The sequence below is a fragment of the Pelophylax lessonae genome (assembly GCF_965119305.1).
Source record: "Pelophylax lessonae genome assembly, chromosome: 7".
NCBI classification, from domain to species: Eukaryota; Metazoa; Chordata; class Amphibia; order Anura; family Ranidae; genus Pelophylax; species Pelophylax lessonae.
Window position 1 is genome coordinate 187,845,399 of NC_138774.1, and position 27,454 is coordinate 187,872,852.

The 27,454-nt window shown below is 46.0% G+C and overlaps 1 protein-coding gene across 1 annotated transcript in view; it reads right to left on the minus strand.

The window, feature by feature from the left end:
* The window catches only part of QSOX2 (quiescin sulfhydryl oxidase 2), a 134,911-nt gene extending 118,766 nt beyond the window's left edge, over positions 1-16,145 (minus strand). Inside the window, exon 1 of the mRNA XM_082263784.1 lies at positions 15,872-16,145. Coding sequence (XP_082119910.1) covers positions 15,872-16,121 — 250 coding nt within the window. The 5' untranslated portion in view covers positions 16,122-16,145. The remainder of the gene's footprint in view (positions 1-15,871) is intronic.
* Between the last annotated feature and the right edge of the window lie 11,309 nt (positions 16,146-27,454).

Consider the following 27,454-nt stretch of genomic DNA (forward strand, 5'->3'; position numbering starts at 1 on the left):
ATAAACGTATATATTTTTTAAACTGAGTACTCAAGTTTCTGTATGGGATTATTAGAGGCTACCTATAAAGTCCCACTTCTACTTTTTGTTATATGGCCCTTATAAATATCGTTTCAACTGAACTGGCTCAAAAAAAAAAAAAAAAAAAACTTTCCACAGCGTAGCAAGGTTTACTAGATGGTTAAAAACACACTCACAGTTACTGAGAGAGTCACAGACCCTAAATCGCATGTAAGGTATACCAATATGGGCAACTTCTGGTCCAGACAGGAAATGTTCCCTGGCTTCCACTTCTAGGCTTTATATCATGTATCTTCATCAGGAACTTGAAGTGATTGTAAGGCCCCGTTCACATTGCAGCGACCCGACTTTGCCGGGCGACCTCACAGGTCACGGCGCTCTGCTCGCCCCGCGACCTTGGAGCGGCCGGCATGGACTTCATAACATTGAAGTCTATGCAGGTCGCTCCGGGTCGCCCCAAAGAAGCTCCGGACCCTTTTTCTAAGTCGGAGCGACTTGTGTCGCTCCTATTAGAACGGGTCCATAGCTTCTGTATGGCAGGCGACCTACGGCGACCTGTGAGGCGACCAGGTCGCCTCACAGGTCGCCCCAGTGTGAACGGGGACTAAACAATCACCTTGTAAAACAACACATTCAGTTTAAAAAGAAAGAAAAAAAATGTGTATAGATAAAAAAAAAAAAATACCTTTTTTCTTTTCCTTTTTTTTTTTTATAAGCGATCACATTCCCTCTGTTCTCAGCTGCATAAGAGCTGGGGGGAGGAGAAGCAACAGCACACTTCTTCCACAGTACACATTTTCCCAGTGAAAGCATTTGTCAGGACAAGTCTGATGATTGGAGGAGAGCAGGCTGAGTTCCCAGCACAGCTGGAAAACAGACCATAGTGTGTTCTGTTTGGTGTGAGATCGTTTTTAATAGGAAAGCAGAGGGACTGGCAGGAACACCAGGGATTTCACACAAATGAAGCAATATAAAGAGAACAGGATACTTTTTCATACAAGTACATGGTACAGCAGGCACATATCGGGAATATAAAATGTTAGGATAACAAACTGCACACTGGATGTTTTATAACACTGCTAGGGGCCTCTGTCATTTTTTCTCTCCTTCCAAATGTTATGGGCCATACACACTATAAGATTTTCTGAAGTTTTTCCTTTAGACTTCCCAAAACCATATAATATGAGGTCAAACCTAAACACTTTCAATTTGTATGCAATCTGGCAGGCCCCTGCACTACATAGAAAAGGTAAATCTGAAGGAAAAAGTCTTCAGAAAATCTTATAGCGTGTATGGCCCTTTAGCCTATGTGTCCATGCACACAGGCGTTTAGAGGCAGGAAAAAAAAAAACACTGCCAGCGCATCCAGGGTTTTGACAGAAAAACACTTGGGAGTGTACACGCATCTAAACGTGCATTAACACTAGGCGCTTTTAGCACTTGAGCATTATTTATTTAAATAGGCTGAGTTTGGCAGTGGTACTGCCCGCTCAACACAACAGAGGGTCAAATTTTTTGCAGCGACCATGAAGGAAAGTATCGCGGCCACAGCAAATGTACAACCCCATCCAGTTGGGGATGGGGTAAAGCCACAGCTCAACCATCTATTTTTCTGCAACCTACCCACACTTCCCACCACAAGTGTAAACCAGGTCTTATAAAGTCACCCCCAAAGTCCTTTAGGCTCCATTCCCATTTGGAATTTTAGGATAACGGCAGAATTGCTGCGATTCTGCTTAAGATATCAAAATACACTACAATCACAAAACGAAGGTGCCATTATTTTTCATGGTACCTAAAACACGGTGTGGTTTTGCCACGATTGTCGCACAGCAAAAAGCATCACATTAAGCTTGTCAACCAAAAGAGGCTCCTTTCTGGGCAACAAGCTTCACGCAATGCAATTTGCAAAACCGGACCGCATTTTAGATGCCACTGAAAATAACCGGCCTTTTGTGATTGTAGTGTGTTTTGAGAAGATGCCAAATTGCCAGGTGTGAATGGAATCACTGAGGCCCCGTTCACACTGGGGCGATCCAAATTCCCGGGGCGACCTCCGAGGTCGCGGTGCAAGCAGCGCGCCGCGACCTTGGAGCGGCCGGCACGGACTTCATAACATTGAAGTCTAGGACGGTCGCTCCGGGTCACCCCAAGGAAGCTCCGGACCCTTTTTCTAAGTCGGAGCGAGTTGTGTCGCTCCTATTAGAACGGGTCCGCAGCTTCTCTATGGAAGGCGACCTACAGCGACCTGTGAGGCGACCAGGTCGCCTCACAGGTCGCCCCAGTGTGAACGGGGACTAAAACTGCAGCTCATCTCCCTTTGTTTTCTCTTGCAGTTTACCAGCCTTCAAATGTAAACAAGAAGCAAGTGCTGGAAGGCATTCAAAAACAACAATCGACTTTAACCACCTAAGCTCTGGATGGTTGTACCCCCTTCATGACTTTGGCATTTTTTTGCTACTTAGCACTGCGCTACTTAACCACTTCCAGACCGCCCAGCGCAGATTTATGTCGGTACTTTGACGTTAAATACCGGGGTTATGGCAGCAGATAGCTGCCATAACCCTGGTATTTTTTGAATTTGCGGGCGGTCCTCTGTTACATAAGGGTGGTCCCAGCGGCGGATTCAATGCGGGATCACCCTTAGGCCCCTTTCACACAGGCGGACCCTTCAGTTCAGAGAAGACATGTCCGCTGACATCCGATCTGTCAAATCTGGACGGATGGAAACCCTATTTTCCATCTGTCCAGTGGATCGGATGAGAACGGACAGACGGTCTGTTTCCATCCGATTCCCCCATAGAGAACAGCGGGACCTGACAGCTGCCATCCGCCTGCTCAGTGGGGGATCGGCGGATCGATCCCCCGCTGAGAAAAACTGAGTCCGCCGACAGACTCCCCTGTGTGAAAGGGGCCTAGCGGTGCGGCGGGAGACGTGCCCCCCCCCCTCCCACCGCTTCCCGGACCAATAAGGAGGTCCTATCATGCTTATTTATATTACAAGGGATGTTTACATTCCTTGTAAGACCCCGTTCACACTGGGGCGATCCGACTTGCCGGGGCGACCTCACAGGTCGCGGTGTGCAGCTCACACCGCGACCTAGGAGCGGCCGGCACAGACTTCATATCATTGAAGTCAATGCAGGTCGCTCCGGGTCGCCCCAAAGAAGCTCCGGACCCTTTTTCTAAGTCGGAGCGACTTGTGTCGCTCCTATTGGAATGGGTCCACAGCTTCTCTATGGCAGGCGACCTACGGCGACAGGTCGCCCCAGTGTGAACGGGGTCTAATAGGAAAAAAAATTATCAAAATTATTTAATTTTTTTTAAACTATAAAAAAAAAAAAAAAAAAAATGAAAGCGCCCTATCCCCATTAGCTCGCACGCAGAAGCGAACGCATACGCAAGTCCCGCCCACATATGTAAAATGTGTTCAAACCACACTTGAGGTATCGCCGTGATCGTTAAGAGTGAGAGCAATAATTTGAGCCCTAGACCTCCTTTATAACTCTAAGCTGGTAACCTATAGAAATTTTTAAAGTGTCGCCTATGGGGATTTTTAAAGTGGAGTTCCACCCTGGGAAAGCTTTTTTAATAAAAATACCCCCGGGACAGTCAGTACATTCCACAATGGCTAGCCTCTGATCTGTCCCAGGTTGCACTTATCTTTTAGAAGAAATACTTACCTTGAAAAAGTATTGTCCAGTGCTGCCATCTCAGGTGTGGGCAGATTGAAGCCAGCGCGATCCTCTTCTGTGACCTCTTCCGTCTTCTTCGGTCCCACGCTGCAATGCACCGGCCCCGCCGTCACTTCCGGTGCCGCAACGTCATCCTTGCACAGCTTCTGGGCATGCCCAGAAGCTGTTTAGCAAGGTATGACTCCGCTTTAATGAATTCTGCTGCATGTCTTTGGTAAAAACCCAATAAGTGTATATTGATTGGTTTGTGTTAAAGTTATAGCATCTAGTATAGATATTAGATTTTGTATTGTTTTTTTTTTTTATATACTACTGTCGGTGATCAGTGACTTATAATGGGACTGTAACAGTGGCAGTGCAGCGGAAAATCTGACACCAACTTACACTCAGTGAGAACTGTCACTGACATCACCAGTGACTCTAATACAGTGATAATACTAAACACTGTCACTGTACTAATGACACTGGCTGGGAAGGGGTTAACATCTTTGGTAATTAAAGGGTTAAAAGTCTGTCTAACAAGTGTTAATTTGTGTATTGGGTGCTTTTTTTTTTTTTTACTAAAAATCTCCTTGTGTCTTAACTCTGCTTTGCACAGATAAGAAACAGATCAATCCCTCTGTACAGAGCCAGGTGTTTATTGTCAACACAGGGCTCGGCTGTGATTGGACACTGTCAGGCCCCGTTCACATAGGGGCGACGCTACTTCGCACCGCGACCTGCGAGGTCGCGGTGCGAGCAGCGCGCCGCGACCTCGGAGCGGCCGCCACGGACTTCATAACATTGAAGTCTATGGCGGTCGCCTCCTGGTCGCCCCAAAGAAGCTCCGGACCCCTTTTCTAAGTCGGAGCGACTTGTGTCGCTCCTATTAGAATGGGTCCGCAGCTTCCCTATGGGAGGCGACCTACGGCGACCTGTGAGGCGACCAGGTCGCCTCACAGGTCGCCCTAGTGTGAACCGGGACTCAATCAGCACGTCCTGGCCATGCTTACAAACCTCTACAATCACAGCAGGTGTTGGCAGGGGGTGCGCATGTATGCACCCTAAACTCGGAAATAGGCAGCGACGTTCTAGTACGTGGCTGTGCCTGTACAGGCCACCCGTCTGCAGTACATTGTGGGCGGCCGAACTGCAAGTGTCTCTTTTTTGTGGTTTTTTATTAAAGAGGATTTTAAGTCAAATTGCAAAAAAAAAATGAAAAGTCAGCAGCTACAAATACTGACAGTGCTCCGCTAGTGACAGTCTTCTAGATCTGAGCACTGTCACACGGGAGGAAGTCACATGCTCTCCCAGCACCATGCACTGTTTCTGACTGCAAGTGAGACTCGAGTGACAATGGGTGTCGGCAAGATGAGTATATGGGGGTCAGGGTGGCTTCTTTACAAAGACTTTGTCACTTTGCGTGCTGGAAGATGACACAGGTTTATTATAAAGACACACCGTCATTTAGAGGTGAACTTTAAAAGCATATAACCATTGTTTAGTAATAAGCAATTTAAAGACCCTCTCCTTAAATCTCTGACCCTATGTAGTGACAGCTGACAATCAGCCCTGCAGCACTGAGTGTAACAACTGCCAGGAATACATGAAGAGCTGAGAAGGTGACAGCTGACACGAATACAGAAGTCCTGCTTCTGCTTCCTGGTCTTTCAGGTTTATCAGCTAGGATAGCATATAAAACAAACTTCTAATCTGTAAACCGTACCACAGGCACACACATGTGTGATGTTTGCACATTGGGATGCTACTTAAACATAAGTAAACCGTCACCTGATACAGAAAATAACAGAAACTGGCTGTATTTTTACCTGAATGACCATGCACAGCCTTTGTCTGAAAAGTTTTGGTGAGAAATCAATTGTCTAAAACATATTTCACTAAATAATCACAACAGTTTGCCAAATGTAAGACTATGCTCAGCACATGAATATACACAATCAACTGAAACCATCAAATGGTACTCGCACTATGCTAAATCACACATCCTATAGGATAGCGCCAGGAACTGACCATCACCAATACAATTCCCAGCTGGGATGTAAAGCAGCCAACGACAAATATCCCCTCACACAAAAAGATGGGAAATACAAGCAGAACTCATAACACAATATACACAGCAGGCAGGAACCACATTCTACTCACACCAAACCCCTACAAAGTGAGCTCAGCCGTCATTACCGGGCCTTCCTCAGTCTGCTCGAGGATTTCTCCAGCCCTACAGCAAGTGTCATGTCACACCATATACTACCCCCAGTGATGTCACATCCCCCTCTATACCATATACTACCCCCAGTGATGTCACATCCCCCTCTATACCATATACTACCCCCAGTGATGTCACATCCCCCTCTATACCATATACTACCCCCAGTGATGTCACAGCCGCCCATACACCATATACTAGCCCCAGTGATGTCACATCCCCCTCTATACCACGTACTACCCCCAGTGATGTCACATCCCCCTCTATACCATAAACTACCCGCAGTGATGTCACATCCCCCTCTATACCATATACTACCCCCAGTGATGTCACATCCCCCTCTATACCATATACTACCCCCAGTGATGTCACATCCCCCTCTATACCATATACTACCCCCAGTGATGTCACATCCCCCTCTATACCATATACTACCCCCAGTGATGTCACATCCCCCCATACACCATATACTACCCCCAGTGATGTCACATCCCCCTCTATACCATATACTACCCCCAGTGATGTCACATCCCCCTCTATACCATATACTACCCCCAGTGATGTCACATCCCCCTCTATACCATATACTACCCCCAGTGATGTCACAGCCCCCTCTATACCATATACTACCCCCAGTGATGTCACAGCCCCCTATATACCATATACTACCCCCAGTGATGTCACAGCCCCCTATATACCATATACTACCCCAGTGATGTCACAGCCCCCCGTACACCATTTACTACCCCCAGTGATGTCACATCTACCGTACACCATATACTACCCCCAGTGATGTCACAGCACCAGTACACCATATACTACCCCCAGTGATGTCACAGCCCCCCGTACCCCATATACTACCCCCAGTGATGTCACAGCCCCCCCGTACACCATATACTACCCCCAGTGATGTCACCAGCCCCCCCATACACCATATACTACCCCCAGTGATGTCACAGCCCCCCATACACCATATACTACTACCCCCAGTGATGTCACAGCCCCCCATACACTACTACCTAGGGATGCACCGAATAATCGGCGGCCGAACATTATTCGGCCGAAAATAGAAAAAATAGCACTTTCGGTGTTCGGCCGAATAAGTCAAAAGGCCGAATAATTTTGTGCCGAATAATAGGGCTGAACGATAGTCGATATGATATTGACTATCGTTCTGTGGCCGTAGGCGATATTTACAGGGGGAAGGGACTCGGAGGAGGACAGGAGGACTCACAGACTTCCGTGTTAGGCAGGGGAAGCCGGGACACTTCAGCGGTGAGCATACATACATTACTCACTCGTGCACTGCAGCCCGCCCCACACATTCAGTGAGTCTTACTCTCCTCCCTAGTTTTTTCAATGGCACATTCAGGAAGCCAATCACGCCGTGATTAGCTGCACAGCGAACCAATCATGCGTGCCTGCACACCTGATTGGTTCCGCTGTGCCGCTACTCACGGCGTGATTGGCTTCCTGAATGTGCCATTGAAAAAACTAGGGAGGAGAGTAAGACTCACTGAATGTGTGGGGCGGGCTGCAGTGCACGAGTGAGTAATGTATGTATGCGGCTGTGCTCCTTTCCAGGCTACTACTAGTCCACCTCCAGCCTCCTACTACCACCACTATGAGAGACTGTCTGTCACTGTATAATCTGATCGAGTCCACACTGACACTGACTGACTGTCACTGAGTAATTGATGTTACCACATTAACCCTGACCTGCCCAGTGCCCTGTATCTGCAATTAAAATTTACAAGGCTGCCTGCATGCTTCCTGATTTCCATTCCCAGCATCCTTCCCAATCCCTACAGTGTCACTAACATTAACCCTATGGTACAAGGCTGCAGTGTGCACTGAATCCCATTCCCTACAGTAACATTTAGGGAGAGAGAGAGACATGAGAGGACAAGAGAGAGAGAGAGAGAGAGAGAGAGAGAGAGACATGAGAGGACAAGAGAGAGAGAGAGAGAGAGTGAGAGGACAAGAGAGAGAGAGAGAGAGAGAGAGAGACACGAGAGGACAAGAGAGAGGACAAAAAATTGGCAAAATAAATGGAAAAAATGCAAAACACCGCGTTCGGTATTCGGCCTTCGGCCAAACATTTTATTATTATTCGGCTTCGGCCAAGAATTTCATTTCGGTGCATCCCTACTACTACCCCCAGTGATGTCACAGCCCCCCATACACTACTACCCCCAGTGATGTCACAGCTCCCCATACACCATATACTACTACCCCCAGTGATGTCACAGCCCCCCATACACCATATACTACTACTCCCAGTGATGTCACACATCCCGAGCACACCATATACTCCCCCAAGTGATGTCACATCTACCGTACACCATATACGACCCCAGTGATGTCACATCCCCCTGTACACCATATACTACCCCCAGTGATGCAACAGCCCCCCGTACACCATATACTCCCCCCAGTGGTGTCACATCTCCCCAGTAAACCATATACAGTGGGGATCGAAAGTTTGGGCACCCCAGGTAAAAATTTGTATTAATGTGCATAAAGAAGCCAAGGAAAGATGGAAAGATCTCCAAAAAGGCATCAAATTATAGATTAGACATTCTTATATGTCAAAAGTTAGATTTTATTTCCATAATTTACACTTTCAAAATAACAAAAAACAAAAAAAATTGTGTCTGCAAAAGTTTGGGCACCCTGCAGAGTTAATATCTTGTACTGCCCCTTTTGGCAAGTATCACAGCTTGTAAACGCTTTTTGTAGTCAGCCAAGAGTCTTTCAATTCTTGTTTGAGGTATCTTTGCCCATTCTTCCTTACAAAAGTCTTCCAGTTCTTTGAGATTTCTGGGCTGTCTGTCCTGCGCTGCTCTTTTAACCACTTTACCACCGGAGGATTTTGCTGTTTTCCGTCCAGGCCACTTTTTGCGATTCGGCGCTGTGCGACTTTAACTGACAATTGCGCGGTCGTGCGACGCCGTACCCAAACGAAATTTACGTCCTTTTTTTCCCACAAACAGAGCTTTCTTTTGGTGGTATTTGATCACCTGTGCGATTTTTACTTTTTGCGCTATAAACAAAAAAAGAGCGTTTATTTTGAAAAAAATAATATTTTTCACATTTTTTTATATGAAATTCCCCCCCCCAAAAAAAAAATGTAAAAATCAAATTTTTTTAAAATTTTTGGCCAATTTGTTTTCTGCTACCTATGTTTAGTAAAAAAAAAAAAAAAATCGCAATAAGCGTATTTTGATTGGTTTGCGCAAAAGTTATTGCGTTTACTAACTAAGGGAAAGATTTTTGTCATTTTTGGTGTTTTTTTTTTTTTAACGCGTAATGGCGGTGATCTGCGATTTTTTTTGCGGGACTGCGACATTGCGGCGGACAGATCGGACCCTTGACTGACATTTTTGACACTTTTGGGGGTACCAGTGATTTCTACAGTAATCAGTGCTATATATATGCACTGTTACTGTAAAAATGACACTGGCAGGGAAGGGGTTAATTTTATTGGAGAGGGAGGGGTTAATGTATGCCTGGTGCTTACTGACGTGTGGGGGGGAGGTGACTGTGTGACAGAAGGACAGATCGGATGTCCAGCTATGCTGAACACTCCGATCTGTCAGTCCCTGTCACTATGGAGATCCGCCCGCTGTGTTTACACACAGCGGGCGGATCTCCAGACTCGATCCCCGACGATCGGGGCAGAGCAGCGGCAATCGCCTCTGCTCCTCCGCTGGCCCGGCTCCCGCTGTGAATGAACACAGCGGGAGCGAGCCTCCGGCGGCGCGCGAGCGCCGCCCACAAGGGGCGGAGTCCAGCGACGTAGGTCTACGTCGCTGGACGGGATCGCGGCACTTTGCCGCAGTAGCCTCCATGTGAGCGGAGGAAAAGTGGTTAATGTCTATCCATAGATTTTCAATTATGTTGAGGTCAGGAGATTGTGAAGGCCATGGCAAAACCTTCAGCCTCTTGATGTAATCCCCTGTGGATTTCGAGGTGTGTTTAGGATCATTATCCATTTGAAGAAGCCATCCTCTCTTTAACCACTTTACGTCTGCTCACAGTAATATTACTGCGGCAGAGTGGCTCGTTATCGTCTGACGACGTAGTACTACGTCGTCAGACACTCCCCCTTCTGGGCGGCGCTTACGCGCCGCCGGAGGCTCGCTCCCGCTGTTTTCATTCACAGCGGGAGTCGGGCCAGGGGAGGAGCAGCGGCGATCGCCGCTGCTCTTACCCGATCGTCGGGGATCGAGTCTGGAGATCACTATGGCGGATCTCCATAGTGACAGGGAGTGACAGATCGGACTGTTCAGCATAGCTGGACATCCGATCTGTCCATGACTCACTCAGTCACCTCCCCCCCTACACGTCAGTAAGCACCAGGCATACATTAACCCCTCCCTCTCCAATAAAATTAACCCCTTCCCTGCCAGTGTCATTTTTACAGTAACAGTGCATATATATAGCACTGATTACTGCAGTAATGTCACTGGTACCCCCAAAAGTGTCAAAAATGTCAGTCAAGGGTCCGATCTGTCCGCCGCAATGTCGCAGTCCCGCAAAAAAAAAAAAAAAAAAAAAAAAAAAAAAAAAATCGCAGATCGCCGCCATTACGCATTAAAAAAAACACACCAAAAATGACAGAAATCTTTCCCTTTGTTAGTAAACGCAATAACTTTTGCGCAAACCAATCAAAATATGCTTATTGCGATTTTTTTTACCAAACATATGTAGCATAAAACAAATTGGCCAAAAATTTTTTAAAAAATTGGTTTTTACATCTTTTTTGGGGGGGAATTTCATATAAAAAAAATGTTAAAAATATTGTTATTTTTTCAAAATAAACGCTCTTTTTTTGTTTATAGCGCAAAAAATAAAAATCGCACAGGTGATCAAATACCACCAAAAGAAAGCTCTGTTTGTGAGAAAAAAAGGACGTAAATTTCGTTTGGGTACGGTGTCGCACGACCGCGCAATTGTCAGTTGAAGTCGCACAGCGCCGAATCGCAAAAAGTGGCCTGGACGGAAGACAGCAAAATCCTCCGGTGGTAAAGTGGTTAACTTCAGCTTTTTCACAGATGGCATCAAGTTATCATTCCAAAATTTGCTGAAATTTTATTGAATCCATTTTTCCTTCTACTCGAGAGATGTTCCCTGTGCCACTGGCTGCAATACAACCCCAAAGCATGATTGATCCATCCCCATGCTTAACAGTTGGACAGAGGTTCTTTTCATTCAATTCTGTGTCCCTTCTTCTCCAAACGTACCTTTGCTCAATCCGGCCAAAAAGTTCAATTTTAACCTCATCGGTCCACAGAACTTGTTTCCAAAATGCATCAGGCTTGTCTATAAGTTGAAACGCTGATTTGTGTTGAGGACGTAGAAGAGATTTTCTTCTGATGACTCTTCCATGAAGACCATATTTGTACAAGTATCTCTTTATAGTGGAATCGTGTACCACAACTCCAGTGTCTGCCAGATCTTTCTGGAGGGATTGTGCAGTCAAACGTGGGTTTTGAATTGTTTTTCTCACAATCCTGCGAGCTGTTCTGTCTGATAATTTTCTTGGTCTTCCAGATCTTGCTTTAACTTCCACTGTTCCTGATGACTGCCATTTCTTAATTACATTCCGAACAGAGGATATTGACATCTGAAAACGCTTTGCTATCTTCTTATAGCCTTCTCCAGCTTTGTGAGCGTCAACTATTTTCAGTTTCAGTTTTCTAGACAACTGCTTAGAAGATCCCATGGTGCTGATTGTTGGGGCAAGGTCAGATGAGTCTGGGCATTTAAAACCTTTGAGATTGACATCACCTGGTCTTCCCAGACTGTGATTGAGAACAATCCATGACACTGGCAGGTCTCAGCCTTGCAAAGGGGGCAGTGCATGCTATAAATTCTGCAGGGTGCCCAAACTTTTGCAGACGCCATTTTTTTGTTTTCTGTCATTTTGAAAGTGTAAATGATGGAAATAAAATCTAACTTTTGTTGACATATTATAGGAATGTCTAATCTGCAACTTAATGCCTTTTGGAGATTTTTCCATCTTTCCTTGGCTTCTTTATGCACATTAATACAAATTTTTACCTGGGGTGCTTAAACTTTCGATCCCCACTGTACTATCCCCAGTGATGTCACATCCCCCTGTACACCATATGCTACCTCCAGTGATGTCACACGCCCCCCCATACACCATATCCTACCCCCAGTGATGTCACACGCCCCCCATACACCATATCCTACCCCAAGTGATATCACACAACGCCCCCTATACACCATATACTACCCCCAGTGATGTCACACAACGCCCCCTATACACCATATACTACCCCCAGTGATGTCACACGCCCCCTATACACCATATCCTACCCCCAGTGATGTCACACGCCCCCCCATACAACATATCCTACCCCCAGTGATGTCACACAACCCCCATACACTACCCCCAGTGATGTCACACAACCCCCATACACTACCCCCAGTGATGTCACAAAACCCCCATACACCATATACTACCCCCAGTGATGTCACACACCCCCATACACCATATATACTACCCCCAGTGATATCACCTAGGGCTGCCACGACGCGTCGACTACAAAAAATCGTCGACGTGTGTGAAAGGCGTTGACGCGTCTACACGTGACGTCACACGCACCCTGGCCGGCCGCAGCGCCGCTTAAAGCATTGCCGGCCGGGTGAAATCCCCTTCCCGGGCTCCTAGTAGTAAGCGGCCACTTTCAGCTGAGTCCTGTGTTTCCCGGGGACGGATTAGTAGGTGCACAGGATGTGTGGACGGCGCTCCGAGTGTCCTGCTTGAGTCTGAGGGGACCGAGCTCAGCCCATGCGGCTCCCATTCCTGCCCCCGGCTGCAATGTATCAGGCGGGAGTACAGCAAGCAGCACCAGCCTCCCCCCCTTCATCTGGATGAGAACAAGAGTCTACGTACTCCTTATCCGGACCTTCTTGGACCAGGACTTCAGCCTGCAGAAGTTCAATGAGGGGGCCCAACAAGTGAGTGCACATGGCTTTCTTTATGTTACCAGCAGTCAGTCCCCACAGCTCCTGGGACATGAGTGGGTGGGCACAGTCCTACATACGAGTTCTAGGGTCTTTCCTACTGACTGGCTGCAGGGAGGGGGGCTTACTAAGTCTGTACTAGGTGGGAGGGGGCTTACTGTGGGGTCTGTACTGGGAGGGGGCTTACTGTGGGGTCTGTACTGGGAGGGGGCTTACTGTGGGGTCTGTACTGGGAGGGGGCTTACTGTGGGGTCTGTACTGGGAGGGGGCTTACTGAGGGGTCTGTATTAATTAGCTAATCAAAAAAACACTCAATTAAGCAAAAAAAATAAAATTAAAAATAATCGTTAGATTAGTCGACAGACAAATTAATCGTTAGTTGCAGCCCCATCACACACCCCCATACACCATATACTAGCCCCAGTGATGTCACCCCCCCCCCCATACACTACCCCCAGTGATGTCACCCCCCCCGTACACCACATACTACCCCCAGTGATGTCACACCCCCCGTACACCATATACTACCCCTAGTGATGTCACACACCCCCCCCCCCACACAAACCATATACTACCCCCAGTGATGTCACACATACCCTATACACCATATACTACCCCCAGGTATGTCACCCCCCTCTATACACCATATACTACCCCCAGTGATGTCACACACCCCCGTACACCATATACTACCCCCAGTGATGTCACACATCCCCTATACACCATATACTACCCCCAGTGATGTCACCCCCCTCCATACACCATATACTACCCCCAGTGATGTCACAGCCCCCCATATACTACCCCCAGTGATGTCACCCCCCTCCATACACCATATACTACCCCCAGTGATGTCACCCCCCTCCATACACCATATACTACCCCCAAGTGATGTCACCCCCCTCCATACACCATATACTACCCCCAAGTGATGTCACCCCCCTCCATACACCATATACTACCCCCAAGTGATGTCACCCCCCTCCATACACCATATACTACCCCCCAGTGATGTCACCCCCCTCCATACACCATATACTACCCCCCAGTGATGTCACCCCCCTCCATACACCATATACTACCCCCCAGTGATGTCACCCCCCTCCATACACCATATACTACCCCCAGTGATGTCACCCCCCTCCATACACCATATACTACCCCCCAGTGATGTCACCCCCCTCCATACACCATATACTACCCCCCAGTGATGTCACCCCCCTCCATATACCATATACTACCCCCAGTGATGTCACCCCCCTCCATACACCATATACTACCCCCAGTGATGTCACCCCCCTCCATACACCATATACTACCCCCAGTGATGTCACAGCCCCCCATACACCATATACTACCCCCAGTGATGTCATCCCCCATACACCATATACTACCCCCAGTGATGTCATCCCCCATACACTACCCCCAGTGATGTCATCCCCCTCCATACACTACCCCCAGTGATGTCATCCCCCTCCATACACCATATACTACCCCCAGTGATGTCACCCCCCTCCATACACCATATACTACCCCCAGTGATGTCACACACCTCCCCCCCCCCACACACACACACACACACACAGCATATACTACCCCCAGTGATGTCACACATCCCCCATACACCATATACTACCCCCAGTGATGTCACCCCCCACCATACACTACCCCCAGTGATGTCACACAACCCCCATACACCATATACTACCCCCAGTGATGTCACACGCCCCCTATATACCATATACTACCCCCAGTGATGTCACACGCCCCCTATATACCATATACTACCCCCTGTGATGTCACACACCCCCATACACCATACACTACCCCCAGTGATGTCACACAGCCCCCATACACCATATACTACTACCCCCAGTGATGTCACCCACCCATACAGCATATACTACCCCCAGTGATGTCATCCCCCATACACCATATACTACCCCCAGTGATGTCATCCCCCATACACCATATACTACCCCCAGTGATGTCATCCCCCTCCATACACTACCCCCAGTGATGTCATCCCCCTCCATACACCATATACTACCCCCAGTGATGTCACCCCCCTCCATACACCATATACTACCCCCAGTGATGTCACACACCTCCCCCCCCCCACACACACACACATACACAGCATATACTACCCCCAGTGATGTCACACATCCCCCATACACCATATACTACCCCCAGTGATGTCACCCCCCACCATACACTACCCCCAGTGATGTCACACAACCCCCATACACCATATACTACCCCCAGTGATGTCACACGCCCCCTATATACCATATACTACCCCCAGTGATGTCACACGCCCCCTATATACCATATACTACCCCCAGTGATGTCACACACCCCCATACACCATACACTACCCCCAGTGATGTCACACAGCCCCCATACACCATATACTACTACCCCCAGTGATGTCACCCACCCATACAGCATATACTACCCCCAGTGATGTCACCCCCCTCCATACACCATATACTACCCCCAGTGATGTCACACACCTCCCCCCCCACACACACACACACACACACACAGCATATACTACCCCCAGTGATGTCACACATCCCCCATACACCATATACTACCCCCAGTGATGTCACCCCCCACCATACACTACCCCCAGTGATGTCACACAACCCCCATATACTACCCCCAGTGATGTCACACGCCCCCTATATACCATATACTACCCCCAGTGATGTCACACGCCCCCTATATACCATATACTACCCCCAGTGATGTCACACACCCCCATACACCATACACTACCCCCAGTGATGTCACACAGCCCCCATACACCATATACTACTACCCCCAGTGATGTCACCCCCCTCCATACACCATATACTACCCCCAGTGATGTCACCCCCCTCCATACACCATATACTACCCCCAGTGATGTCACCCCCGGGTAGTGTAGTGATGCTCTCACCCTGCACGTCCTCAGCCAGGCTCTTCCAGGTGGGGGCGTAGCTGATACAGTGTCCGCACCAGGAGGAGTAAAACTCCAGCAGCCAGGCGGAGGAGGAATTGTACAGAGCGGTATTAACCGTCTTCCAGTCCAGGATATGTATGCCGGGATCCCGGGCCACGTACAGCGAACCCTCCCCGCTCACCACCCAGCACAGCGCCGCCATCACCGGCCACCACATCGCTGCAGTCTCCACAACACCGGCCGCCATACTGAGCAGGCGTGACGTCACGGCCAGGAGTACACACTGCCCGGGGGGAACGCCCTGAATGGGCGGGGCCGATCCGCCCACTGTGGAGGGAGGTAGGAGGACAGCACGGAGCAGGCATTAGAACTGTCTATGATCAGTGTATGATACCTGTGCACAGCATGGCTCCGAATGTATACACTGTCATCATTTTACTGCTTCTACACCTTTGTGAGCAAACTGAGCAAGAAAATCTGTAGGGGGAGGAGGTACTGGGAATGGTAAGAGGAGTCATAGGACTCTCTACAAAAAACATGAGTCCAGCTCTGCTATTTCTCCTCTGCTGGTCTATACAGCTGAGTTTATTACAGAAGGATGTATCTAATATATTCCTGCAAAGGCTAGGGGTTCCCACACTGCAAGCAAGCCAGCCATAGGGGTGTGCATGTGCATAGAGATTGCAAGGCCGATATGCACTTTCCCCGATATATCGGAATCGGCCCCTGAGGTTACCGATATATCGGAATCGGCCCCTGAGGTTACCGATATATCGGAATCGGCCTCTGAGGTTACCGATATATCGGAATCGGCCTCTGAGGTTACTGATATTGCCGATATTTAGGGAAAGTACTGTACCGGAGTGATGCCTGCCACTAGAGGCATCACTCAGGTACTGGCGTCCATAGCAGATGGTCAGCTGTCTTGTAATGACAGCCGATGTGGCTGAGAAGCCGCTCGGCTGTCATTGCAAGGAGCGGAAGGGGACATCCCGCCGCCTTGCGCGGCTCGCCTGGGTCTCCTGTCCTACCTGGAGATCCAGGCAACCAGCCTGCACGGCCGCCGAAAGAGAAGACCTGATCAAAGCCGCATTCTGCTCTGATCGGGTCTCCATGTAAAAACTCAGAAGTGATGTCATGACATCACTTCCGGGGTACTCGTCCCGCCAAATTCAAAACAGCATTCAAAACTTGGCATTTGAATGCTTTTAAGTGCAGAGGAGGGGTTTGGGGTCTTTTAGACCCCCAGATCCCTCCACAAGAGTACCTGTCAAAAAATAAATGTAATCTACGAAAAGATCGGCCGATACTGATATGCGATGACCACAGGGAGACAGGACAGACAGTACAGAGAGACAGGACACTCACTCACCCTGCCTGGATGCAGCAGCATCTTTGACTTCTTCCCCGTCTTCTGCGTTTCCTCCCTCCTCCTACATGCCCAATGGCATGGCTTCTTCTTTCGGCCAATCGGGAAACGGGTCTCTGGCGCTGACCAAAATATCAGTATCGGCAATAAAAAAACGATATCAATCGATCACTAGTGTGCACCCCAAAGCTCAAACACACATGCCTTTCTCTGCAGCCTCAGCTGCACTTAAAGAGGAAGTAAACCCGCTGAAAAGAATGTGAAAAAAAAAAACCTGTAAAGACAAAGGCATCGCATACTAGCTCATTATGAAGTACTTACCTAAAAATGAAGCCCCCTGCAGTGCCGAAAAGACAGCCAACATGTTCGGCCGTCCTGCTTCCTAGACGCATTCTCTGGCCATCTGATTGGCCGGAGGCGCGATTACATGACTCCTGCACATGCGCCCGGGAGCCGCACTGGGCTCTGATGGAATGACACGGGTGGCCGTTCAGAGCGCATGCGCCAATGATGTCATCGGCTGCATGCACTGTAAATATCTCCTAAAAGGTGCATGTTTAGGAGATATTTTTAGCACCTATAGGTAAGCCTTACTATAGACTTACCTATAGGGAAAAGTCTTTAAAGTGGGTTTACAACCCCTTTAACAGTGAGTGAATGGGAAATGTTATGTACTGAGCGGCTTCCTGTTCATTCACAAACTGAAGCATAGTAAGATGCTTTACTATGCTTCAGCTAAGAATGAACACAGTGAGTGTGTGTTCACTATGTTCATTTAGAAAAGGAATGGGCCAGTAACTAACATATTGACTGTGCAGTAGGGGAAATTGGCACTGCACAGAGTGATTAGGGTGTGCCCAGGCACACCTGGCACACCCCCCTGCACACGCCTATGAAGCCAGCACATAGTTAGCGATTTACCCTGAAAACATAACAACCATAAAAAGCTACAAATCCTCAACGCCACAAACTATATACCTACGTATACTGTATGTGACAATAAATTCACACAATGGCAAGAAAATGTATTTGAACGCCCTCTGGAATTAACTGGTTTTCTGCAGTAATTTGCCATCCTCATCAAAGTCTCAACAATAGAAAAACACATTGGGGTTCATTTTCTAAAGGCAAATCCACTGTGCACTGCAAGTCGCTGTATATCTGGGGGGAAGATCTGAAATGAGGGGAAGCTCCCCATACCCCATATCCAATCATGTATAAGCAAAAATGCTGCTTTTTATTTTCCTTGCATGACCCCCTCAGATCTAAAGGGACTGCACTTCCAAATGCTCTTGCAGTGCACAGTGGATTTGCCTTCAGTAAATAAACCCCAATGTGCTTATAGTGGCTCTAAAGGTAGAAGGTTCTTTTTACCTTCATGCATTCTACAATATGCATTAAGATAAAAAAAAAAACTTCTGTGGGCAGCAGCCCTCCTAATACTTACCTGAGCCCCATCTCAATCCAGCCATGTTGCATGAGAGCAACGAAGTCCAGGGACTCTTCCTCCTTATTGGCTAGGACAGCAACAGGTGCCCCTGGCACCCGCTGCTGTCAATCAAAGTCAGTGAGCCAATGAGGAGAGAGAGAGGGGAAGAGGCAGAGCCACGGTTCCGTGTCTGAATGGACACACAGAGCAGCTGCTCAGCTTGGGTGCCCCCATAGCAAGCTGCTTACTGTGGGGGCACTCAGTAGGAGGGAGGGACCTGGAGTGCTGGCGGGGGAACCTAGAAGAGGAGAATTGGGCTGCTTTGGCAAAACCAACTGCACAGAGGAGGTAAGTATAAGATGTTTGTTATTTTTACACAAAAAAAAAAAAACAAGACTGGGGTGCCTTGAGGTGTCTTCAGGGGTGCCTTGGCAAAATGCCTAAAAATTTTCCAAAAATTGTATACAAACCGGCGTGTGGATGAAGGCTGCCTTTTATTTACACAAAGCCACAGGTTTTCATTGTGCACCATTACAACCTTCTAGCTGCAGGCGTCCTAACAACCAATGGCATCATCTTTTGATAAGGAGGATGTCAGACACCTGCACAACATCCTTGTTTGACTCTCCCCTGCTTCTCTCCATCAGCGTTGGAGTCACATTAGCTGAGTGATGAAGAAAAATGGAGGGAAAAGAGAAACATTGGAATACTAGTCAGCACCAGTTTGCAAAAGTGTATTTGCTTTGGAAGAATAAATCGCCTCGTTGGATGTCCTACTTGTGTGGATGTTGCTGCATTATGTAAAACTATTAGAATCGTTTTTATATTTTAGAATGGGGCGACTCGAGACTGTACATAATTTTAAAGGGTCCTAAATTGTCTATAATTTTAAAGGGTGATCTGACTGAAAAAAGGTTGAGAAACGCTTCTTTAAGTTGATAACATGCAGACAATCTACATTTTTGTGTCTTTATTGAACAAACCCATTAAACTTTCACAGTGCTGGAGAAAATAGTAAATAATAACTGGTCAGACCTCCTTTGGCAGCAGTGACTTCAAGCAAGTGCTTTCGGTAGCTCTGGTTTGCACCTGCTCAACGTTCAGGAAGATTTTTTTTGACCAATCCTCTTTACAAAACTGCTTCAGCTCAGACACATTTGTAGGATGTCTGGTGTGAACGATTCTCTTGAGGTTATTCCACAGCATCTCTATGGGGTTGAGGTCTGGGCTCTGACTGGGCCACTCCAAAAGGTGTATTTTCTTTTTCTGAAGCCAGTCTGTGGTGGATTTACTTCAATGCTAAAGGCCCATACACACGTACCGATTGTCGGCCGAAAAGCTTCGGCCGACGACCGATCTGCCGATTGTAGGCTTGTTAGTATGATGCCTCCGACAGCCGTCAGCGCACATTCGGCCGAAAAGAATCTGTCACGCAAGCATTAAAATTTTTGTATGCCCACACCAGAGCGGCCGATTGTTCGCCAGTCAGTACAGAATTCGGCCGACAGACCGCAGATTTGCAAGACTGGGCATGCTCAGAAAAGAAAAAACACAGGGAAAGTTAACCATTACATGACATCACTTCTGCAGTCGGCGGACAAAATTCTTGTGCTGTCTTTGCACTTTTCAACAGACACCGACGGCCCGGGGACAAAAGACGGGCGATCGTTCGCCGTCGATCGGTACGTGTGTACGGGGCTTTAGGGTCATTGTCCTGCTGCATCATCCATTTTCTACTAAGCGTCAGCTGAGGGACAGCCACCCTGAAATTTTCCTGTGAGATATTTTGGTAAACTTGGGAATTAATTTTCCCCTCCATATTGATAAGTGGTCCTTGCCCTGAGGCAGTGAAGCACGGCCGAATCATGATGTTCCCTCCACCATAATTCAGCATTGGGATGATGATTAGTCCTAGTTTGGTCTAGGATAAAGCAGGACGCTTGTACAAAAACTCATTTACGTGCCGGTTCACACTAAGGCGATCACAGACATTGCATGTAATTCGGAGCGCACTGCTCCTAAAATCACATGCGATGTCTGTGCGGTGCAAATTCAGCCATACAGTTTGTATGGCTGAATTCGCACCGCACTCGCAGTGAAACACGCACAGGACCCATTTTTTGGTCCACAGCAGAATCGGATCGCATGGGGGTTCACACTAATGCGATCCGATTTCTGTGCGAACTGTCAGATCGCACTGCGATATGCAATCTGATCTGGGGGTGTCGTTAACTTAGAATTGACACCCCCAGCGTATCGCATACGGCCAGGTGGAGAGGAGCCATATTCCTGTTCTAATAAAAATTATAAGAAAAATGCTCTTATGCTCTTTTTTTTCTGGTTCTGGACATGCTACAGAGATGAAACTTCACAGGGACACTTTTTTCATATTGTGATTGGCCAAATACAAAGTCGTTCAAAGTCGTCTATCATACAAGTCGCGTAAAAAAAATCACAAGTCGCGCTAAAAGTCGCGCTAGAAGTCGCCCCTTTATGAGGCGACTTAGAGGTCGCGCTAGTGTAAATGGGCTCTAAAAAAAGTTATTTGTAAAAATGTATTCTGTTTTATATGAAATAAATGTAATTTAAATATGCGTTTTTATATGGTTATAACCGATAACATGATTACAAGGATATAAGTTATTGGGACTGGCACAGCAGGAATTAACTGCATTGCTAATAAGTTAGGAAACATTTGTGGTTGCTGTATTGAATTGATAATGAAGGCCACGCCCCTGAAACGTGTCTTCATTGCAACCCTACACCAGCTAATCAGCCTTGTCATCTGTAGTGGTTGCCTGGAGCGACACCGGCTTCTTCCATAGCTGCGTGTGTGCCCTATGTTCTGTTAATGGGGGGGGGGGGGGGGGGTATGATGAATAGTCTGTTCCATTCCGTTGCAGTGCTGGAAGTACAGAGAAAGCTAAACTTCCTGGCATCAAGGAAATTGTATACAATCAAGAATGGGCATTGATGCCAGGAGATGGCATACACCTCAGTCAAATGTTTGTTACCTAACAGATTTAACAAAAAAAAAAACATTTCCTGGAGTTCTTCCTTAAAGCAGAACTATGCCCATTGATTTAACTGTCTCCCCAAAACAGTTCCATACAAGGCATGCTGTGAGTGATAACTGTTACAGTTACTTGTGCTCTCAATAAAACTGTCAACCCATCAAATGGATCCTGTTATAACTGATCACATGTGTAGTCCCATGGGAATTGCATTGCAGATCATGAGAGTTTTAAGCCTCGTACACACGCAACAAATTTCTGCCGACCGGTCGTCCGTCTTTTGTCCAGAGTGGTGTCTGTTGGTTGGAATGTGCTCTAGACTGCACACGAATTTTCCCGCACGACAGAATTCTACTTCAGAAGTGATGTCATGTGTTGGATTGCTTTCTTTGTGTTCTTTCATCTCTGAGCATGCCTAGTCTTGCTCATAAGATTTTTCCCTATCTAAATCTGTACTAATGAGACAAAAATCGGACGTGTTTTGATGGTCGACAAAAATTTTATAGCCTGCACACCAGGATTTTTTCAGCCGAAAAGTCGGAGTCGGTAGCACCATACTAACAAGCCGAAAATCAGCAGATCGGTCGTCGGACGAAATTTCCCAGCCGAATTTCTACTCGTGTGTACGGGGCTTTAGATGGCAGCTTCCTTGACTATAAAGGAGAGTTTAAGGTCCCTCTCTGGATATAGAAAATCCTCCTCCCATCACCCCCATGCATTGAAAGGGGGCATGTACGCTGGTCACTGCATTGAAGGGGGCACGCTGGTCACTGTTTTGAAGGGGGCACGCTGGTCTCTCTGCATTGAAAGGGGGGTCACTGTGTATTGAAAGGGGGCACGCTGGTCTCTCTGCATTGAAAGCGGGGGTCACTGTGTATTGAAAGGGGGCACGCTGGTCTCTCTGCCTTGAAAGGGGGCACGCTGGTCTCTCTGCATTGAAAGGGGGCATGCTGGTCTCTCTGCCTTGAAAGGGGGCACGCTGGTCTCTCTGCATTGAAAGGGGGCACACTATACCTTAATTACTGAAGGCCCCTTTCACACTTTTGCGACCTCAAAGTCAAGCAAATATTTAACAGCGTTTTTTGCCGCAAAGCAATGCCTATTACATTTTTCTGTTTGCGCCCCCCAAAAATTTTGAGCACCAGCCGCCACTGCCTACTCTATTAGCTTTTAGACGATCCCTGAAAACCCTCTTCTTCAGAGAAGCCTATCCTACCCACACCTAACAACTATACTTCCATCAGCCCATCCCCCACAGTTATTACCTTATGTTTCACTTGACCCTCCCTTTTAGATTGTAAGGTCTAACGAGCAGGGCCCTCTAATTCCTCCTGTATTGAATTGTATTGTAACTGTATTTTCTTCCCCTCACATTGTAAAGCGCTGCGCAAACTGTTGGCACTATATAAATCTTGTATAATAATAATAATAAAAAAACTAGCAATGCTCTTTTTTTGCTCACTTTCGGCCATGGTCATGTTACCTATGATTCAGTTCCCCTGTTCTGATTGCTTCCTAGAAGGGTCCTTTTTCTGGAATCCACTTCCCTGCCTGCTTGATCTGGACACTTCTAGTGAAGTACTCTCAGGAAAGAGAAGAGGATTGACATAATCAAGGGGGGCACGGCAAATGACTGGCCGTCTTCGGGTGCTGCACTTAGGTGAGTATTTCTGGCTTCATCAAGTAAAGGGAAACAAATGGCTGTCAGGATGGGCTAGCAAGAGTTTTTTGCCCAGAGTGGGGCTTTAATTAGAGCCATATTCTTAGATATCATGCTGCACTAGTGCCCCTATAATGGTGGCATTGTTCTGTAAAACCTGTATATATTTTTGGTCTTGCTCAGCAGAGGGAGTGTTATTTATAACCTTGAATATCCATGCGGACTTCAATACATGGGACGCACAACAACATTGCCAATGTGTTTAAGAGAACACGTATATATCAAAAATGGATAAAAAAAAAAAACACAGTCGGATTGATTTACTAAAACTAGAGTGTGCAAAATCTGGTGCAGCTGTGCATGGTAGCCAATTAGCTTCTAACTTCAGCTTGTTCAATTAAGCTAAAAAAAAAAAAAAAAAACTGTGAGATGATAAGTTTCTACGCAAAGCTGCATCAGATTTTGCACTTTTCAGTTTTAGTAAATCAACCCCAGTATCTCTAATAATTTTAGCACGCATTATAAGTAAGATCCTAGTGATCTTAGGCCCCTTTTACACATGTTCAAACTGAAAGTCATGCAACTTTGATGTGACTTTTTGTGTAATATTTGTATAATCTGTCGGAGCAAAGTAGTGCAAGGACTACTTTGAAGTCATACAGATATGAATGGTACTAATTGGAAATCATGGGGTACGACTTGCCATGCGACTTTGCAGTCCCAAGTCGCAGGACAAGTCACACAAGTGTGAAAAGGGCCTAATGCCTCGTACACACGCAACGATTATCGGCCGACCGATCGTCCGACATTTGTCCAGTGTTGTTGTGTTGGTTGAAATGTGCTCTAGACTGCACACTAATTTTCTCGGCCAACAAAAACCAACTTCAGAAGTGATGTTATGTGCTGGTTAAATTTCAGTGTGTTTTTTCTTCTCTGAGCATGCCCAGTCTTGCTCATCAGATTTTTGTCTGCCAAAATCTGTACTGACTGCACGAAAATCGGCCGTTATGTTGAAGGCCAACAAAAATGTTATAGACTGCACACCAGATTTTTTTCGGCCGAAAAGTCGGAGTCGGTTGTTGAAAGCATCATACTAACAAGCCGAAAATCGGCCGATCGGACGTTGGCCGAAAATTCACGGCAAACTATCGACGCGTGTGTACGGGGCATAAGGCTTTGGGGGATAGAAAAGGTGACTAAGCAGTGGGGAGGGGGAAACCTTATAAAAGAATTGACAAAATTGATATTCAGGTTGATTTATGGAACTAAAGAGTTGTCACCCAATGGTTTAGCCATTGACTTTATTTTGAACTGTTTTATCAGTGATCTGTAGTGCTAGCGAGGTTTTTTTTTTTTTTTGTTATAGTAATATTTATACAGACAGCTGTATTTTAGGGGTGTTAATTTTTTAGTGGTATTTTAGGGGTATTCATTTTATATATTTATATTTTATTTTATGACTTTTTTATATATGAGCATTTATATATCTATATGTTTATTTCTACATCTATTAATATTTTTTTATGATTTAGGCGTGTATTTTATGTAGATATCATGCTCTTGGGAAATATTTGCCAGCCAGCTGTTTCATGATTTACTTTGAGATCACAGAGATAGTATTTGCCTGGAACAGAAAGTCCTATGTACTCAGCGCAGTTGTTTAAATGGCTGTGAGTGTTCTCTGGAGTGCATTGTTTACTGTTCCCATAGTGACTCGATATGGGTGGGCTATTATTAGTGTGATGGCTTGACCAGACTCTGAGCCTTTGACGTAGTCACGTAGGACGTAACGCAGAGATTCCAGGTGACATCATCACGTTGAGCAGAGGGGAGCTGAGTACTGGAAACTTTTGCAGTCAGAAGTTCCATCTAACAGCTAAATATACCCATGGGATGATGTATACCAAACTGGATGGAAATTGACATGCTGGTTTTAACTTTTTTATGTGAGTGTTTTGGGTGCATCTAAGTATTTCTAGATTTCTTTTTGTTTCCTTGGTCCGAGCTATGGTGCAAAGAAAAGATATGGCAGAGAAGGTTTACCTCCTGTAATTTAAAACGTAACTCCACTTTCGTTGAGAAAAAAACCTTCCCTCTGGGTGATCTATGTACATTGCAGGGATTTTAACAAACTTTGTTGACGATTCCTACCTTTTGTTATTCTGAAGAAATCATTGTTCATCTGTGCCTCTGTGCTGAGTGAATCTAATGGGAGTGGTTTCATAATTATCTATCAGCTGTGGCAACTGCATGGCTTTAATGAGGAAAGCTGCTGGACCTGCATCCTTTTAGACATGTTCCTATTTGGAGTATCTCACCAAAAATGAAAATTTTTGTTGCAGGGGATGCCAGAAATCTGACTTGTATCTTAGGCAGACTTCTGGGAAAATTGGTGAGCCAATCACACAAGCAGGAAATGATTTTTCTTGGGGGTGATCAGTACACATTCTGTACAGAACAGCTCCAGGTAGCCATATTGCATTGTATTTACAGAAAATTACAACAGCTGCAGATTGAAAAGGAAAGATCATTTTTAATAACATTCAATTACAATATGATTTGAGTCGCAATTGTATATGCTATATTGTTTTTTCTTTATTTGCTGATTTTTTTCCCCACGAAAGTGGAGTTACCTTTTAATGCCTGATACACATGATGACATTATCAGACGAATGATCGTCTGTTTTTTTTTTTTTTTGCATGCTAGTCTCATACCTGTAATGAAGAGTTTACTAAAGTTACAAACATTCTTGTATGACAGAATAAAAATTCAGGAACTGATGTAATGTGTGGTAGTGTATTTGTATTGTATTTTCGAACAACAGTACAGATTAAACTGAAATCGTACAATCTGGTATTGTACGAGAAAAATTTTACTGCTTGTCCCATCAGATAATTTGACATGAATTGCCATGATCGTCTAGCGAAAGCTGTGTACTAATGATCAGATTATCGTATGATCACCTCGAAAGCGGTAGTTTTCGTATGATTTTCTGATCATGTGTATGGATCATAAGGGGTCCATATTTGATATTAGCACACACATATAAACAGTGAGTGAAGATAGTGGAGGTTTCATATAAAGTACAACTGATTTAACAAAATAAGTTGCAAGAAGAAATTGCACAGTGGTGGATATGGACTGCAAATCTCGAGTTTCTTTAAAGAGTGGAGTGATTTACACACTTTATCATTGGACAATGATTGGTTTATTTCTGTGAGTTACATGTAATTTTTTTTCACACACACTTGAGTGGTGGCACATATGATTTTCTTCAAGTCTGATATTCATGGTTCGTAATTTTAGCTGTTTATATATATTCATTGTCACAATGATGTAAGTATATAGTTTAGGGCATGGGTGTCCAACCTTTTGGCATCTCTGGGCCACATTGAGTGTAGAGAAATTTACTCGGGCCGCATATAAAATATATACTATAGTTAAGGTATATAAGTAATAAAACGCTGCCGTGCCCTTCCTGCGCCACCGCGCCCCGTCCCCCAGCACTAATTTAACACAACTAGAGGATGATGAAATGAAATGGAATCAGTATACAGAGGTTTACTTCTTCTGAGAGATTTTAAAGGAACACTCTAACCACCATGACCACTTCAGTGATTTGAAGTGGTCATGGTGGTAAAAGTCAGAAACACTGCACATGGGGATATTTACAGTTATGTGCTGGGGGATAGTTGCACCCCTAGCACATGTGACTTAGGCAGCCAGAAAATGTCCTGTCCTTATTCGTACATGTATGAACAAGGACATGACATATTATGACAAAACACAACTAGTTATTAAAAAACATATTGCAACAATTTACACACGCTAATGCACATACCTTTTCTACTTATTTTGCAGACTGCTGGTGGGTAATGCTGGCGGGCACTGCTGGTGCGGTTACTGCTGGCGGGTACTGCTATAATACTAGGAGAAGAATAAAAAATTCTGCTCACCCAGCGCACAAAGAATCAAAAAATTGTCACAGGGTACATAAACTATACCCTAAAACGGCACACTCAAATGTACTCTAAAACAATAAATAAATGTTAAATAAAATGTATCAAATAGCTGCCACTATAAATATATTAACATGAGAAACCAGGT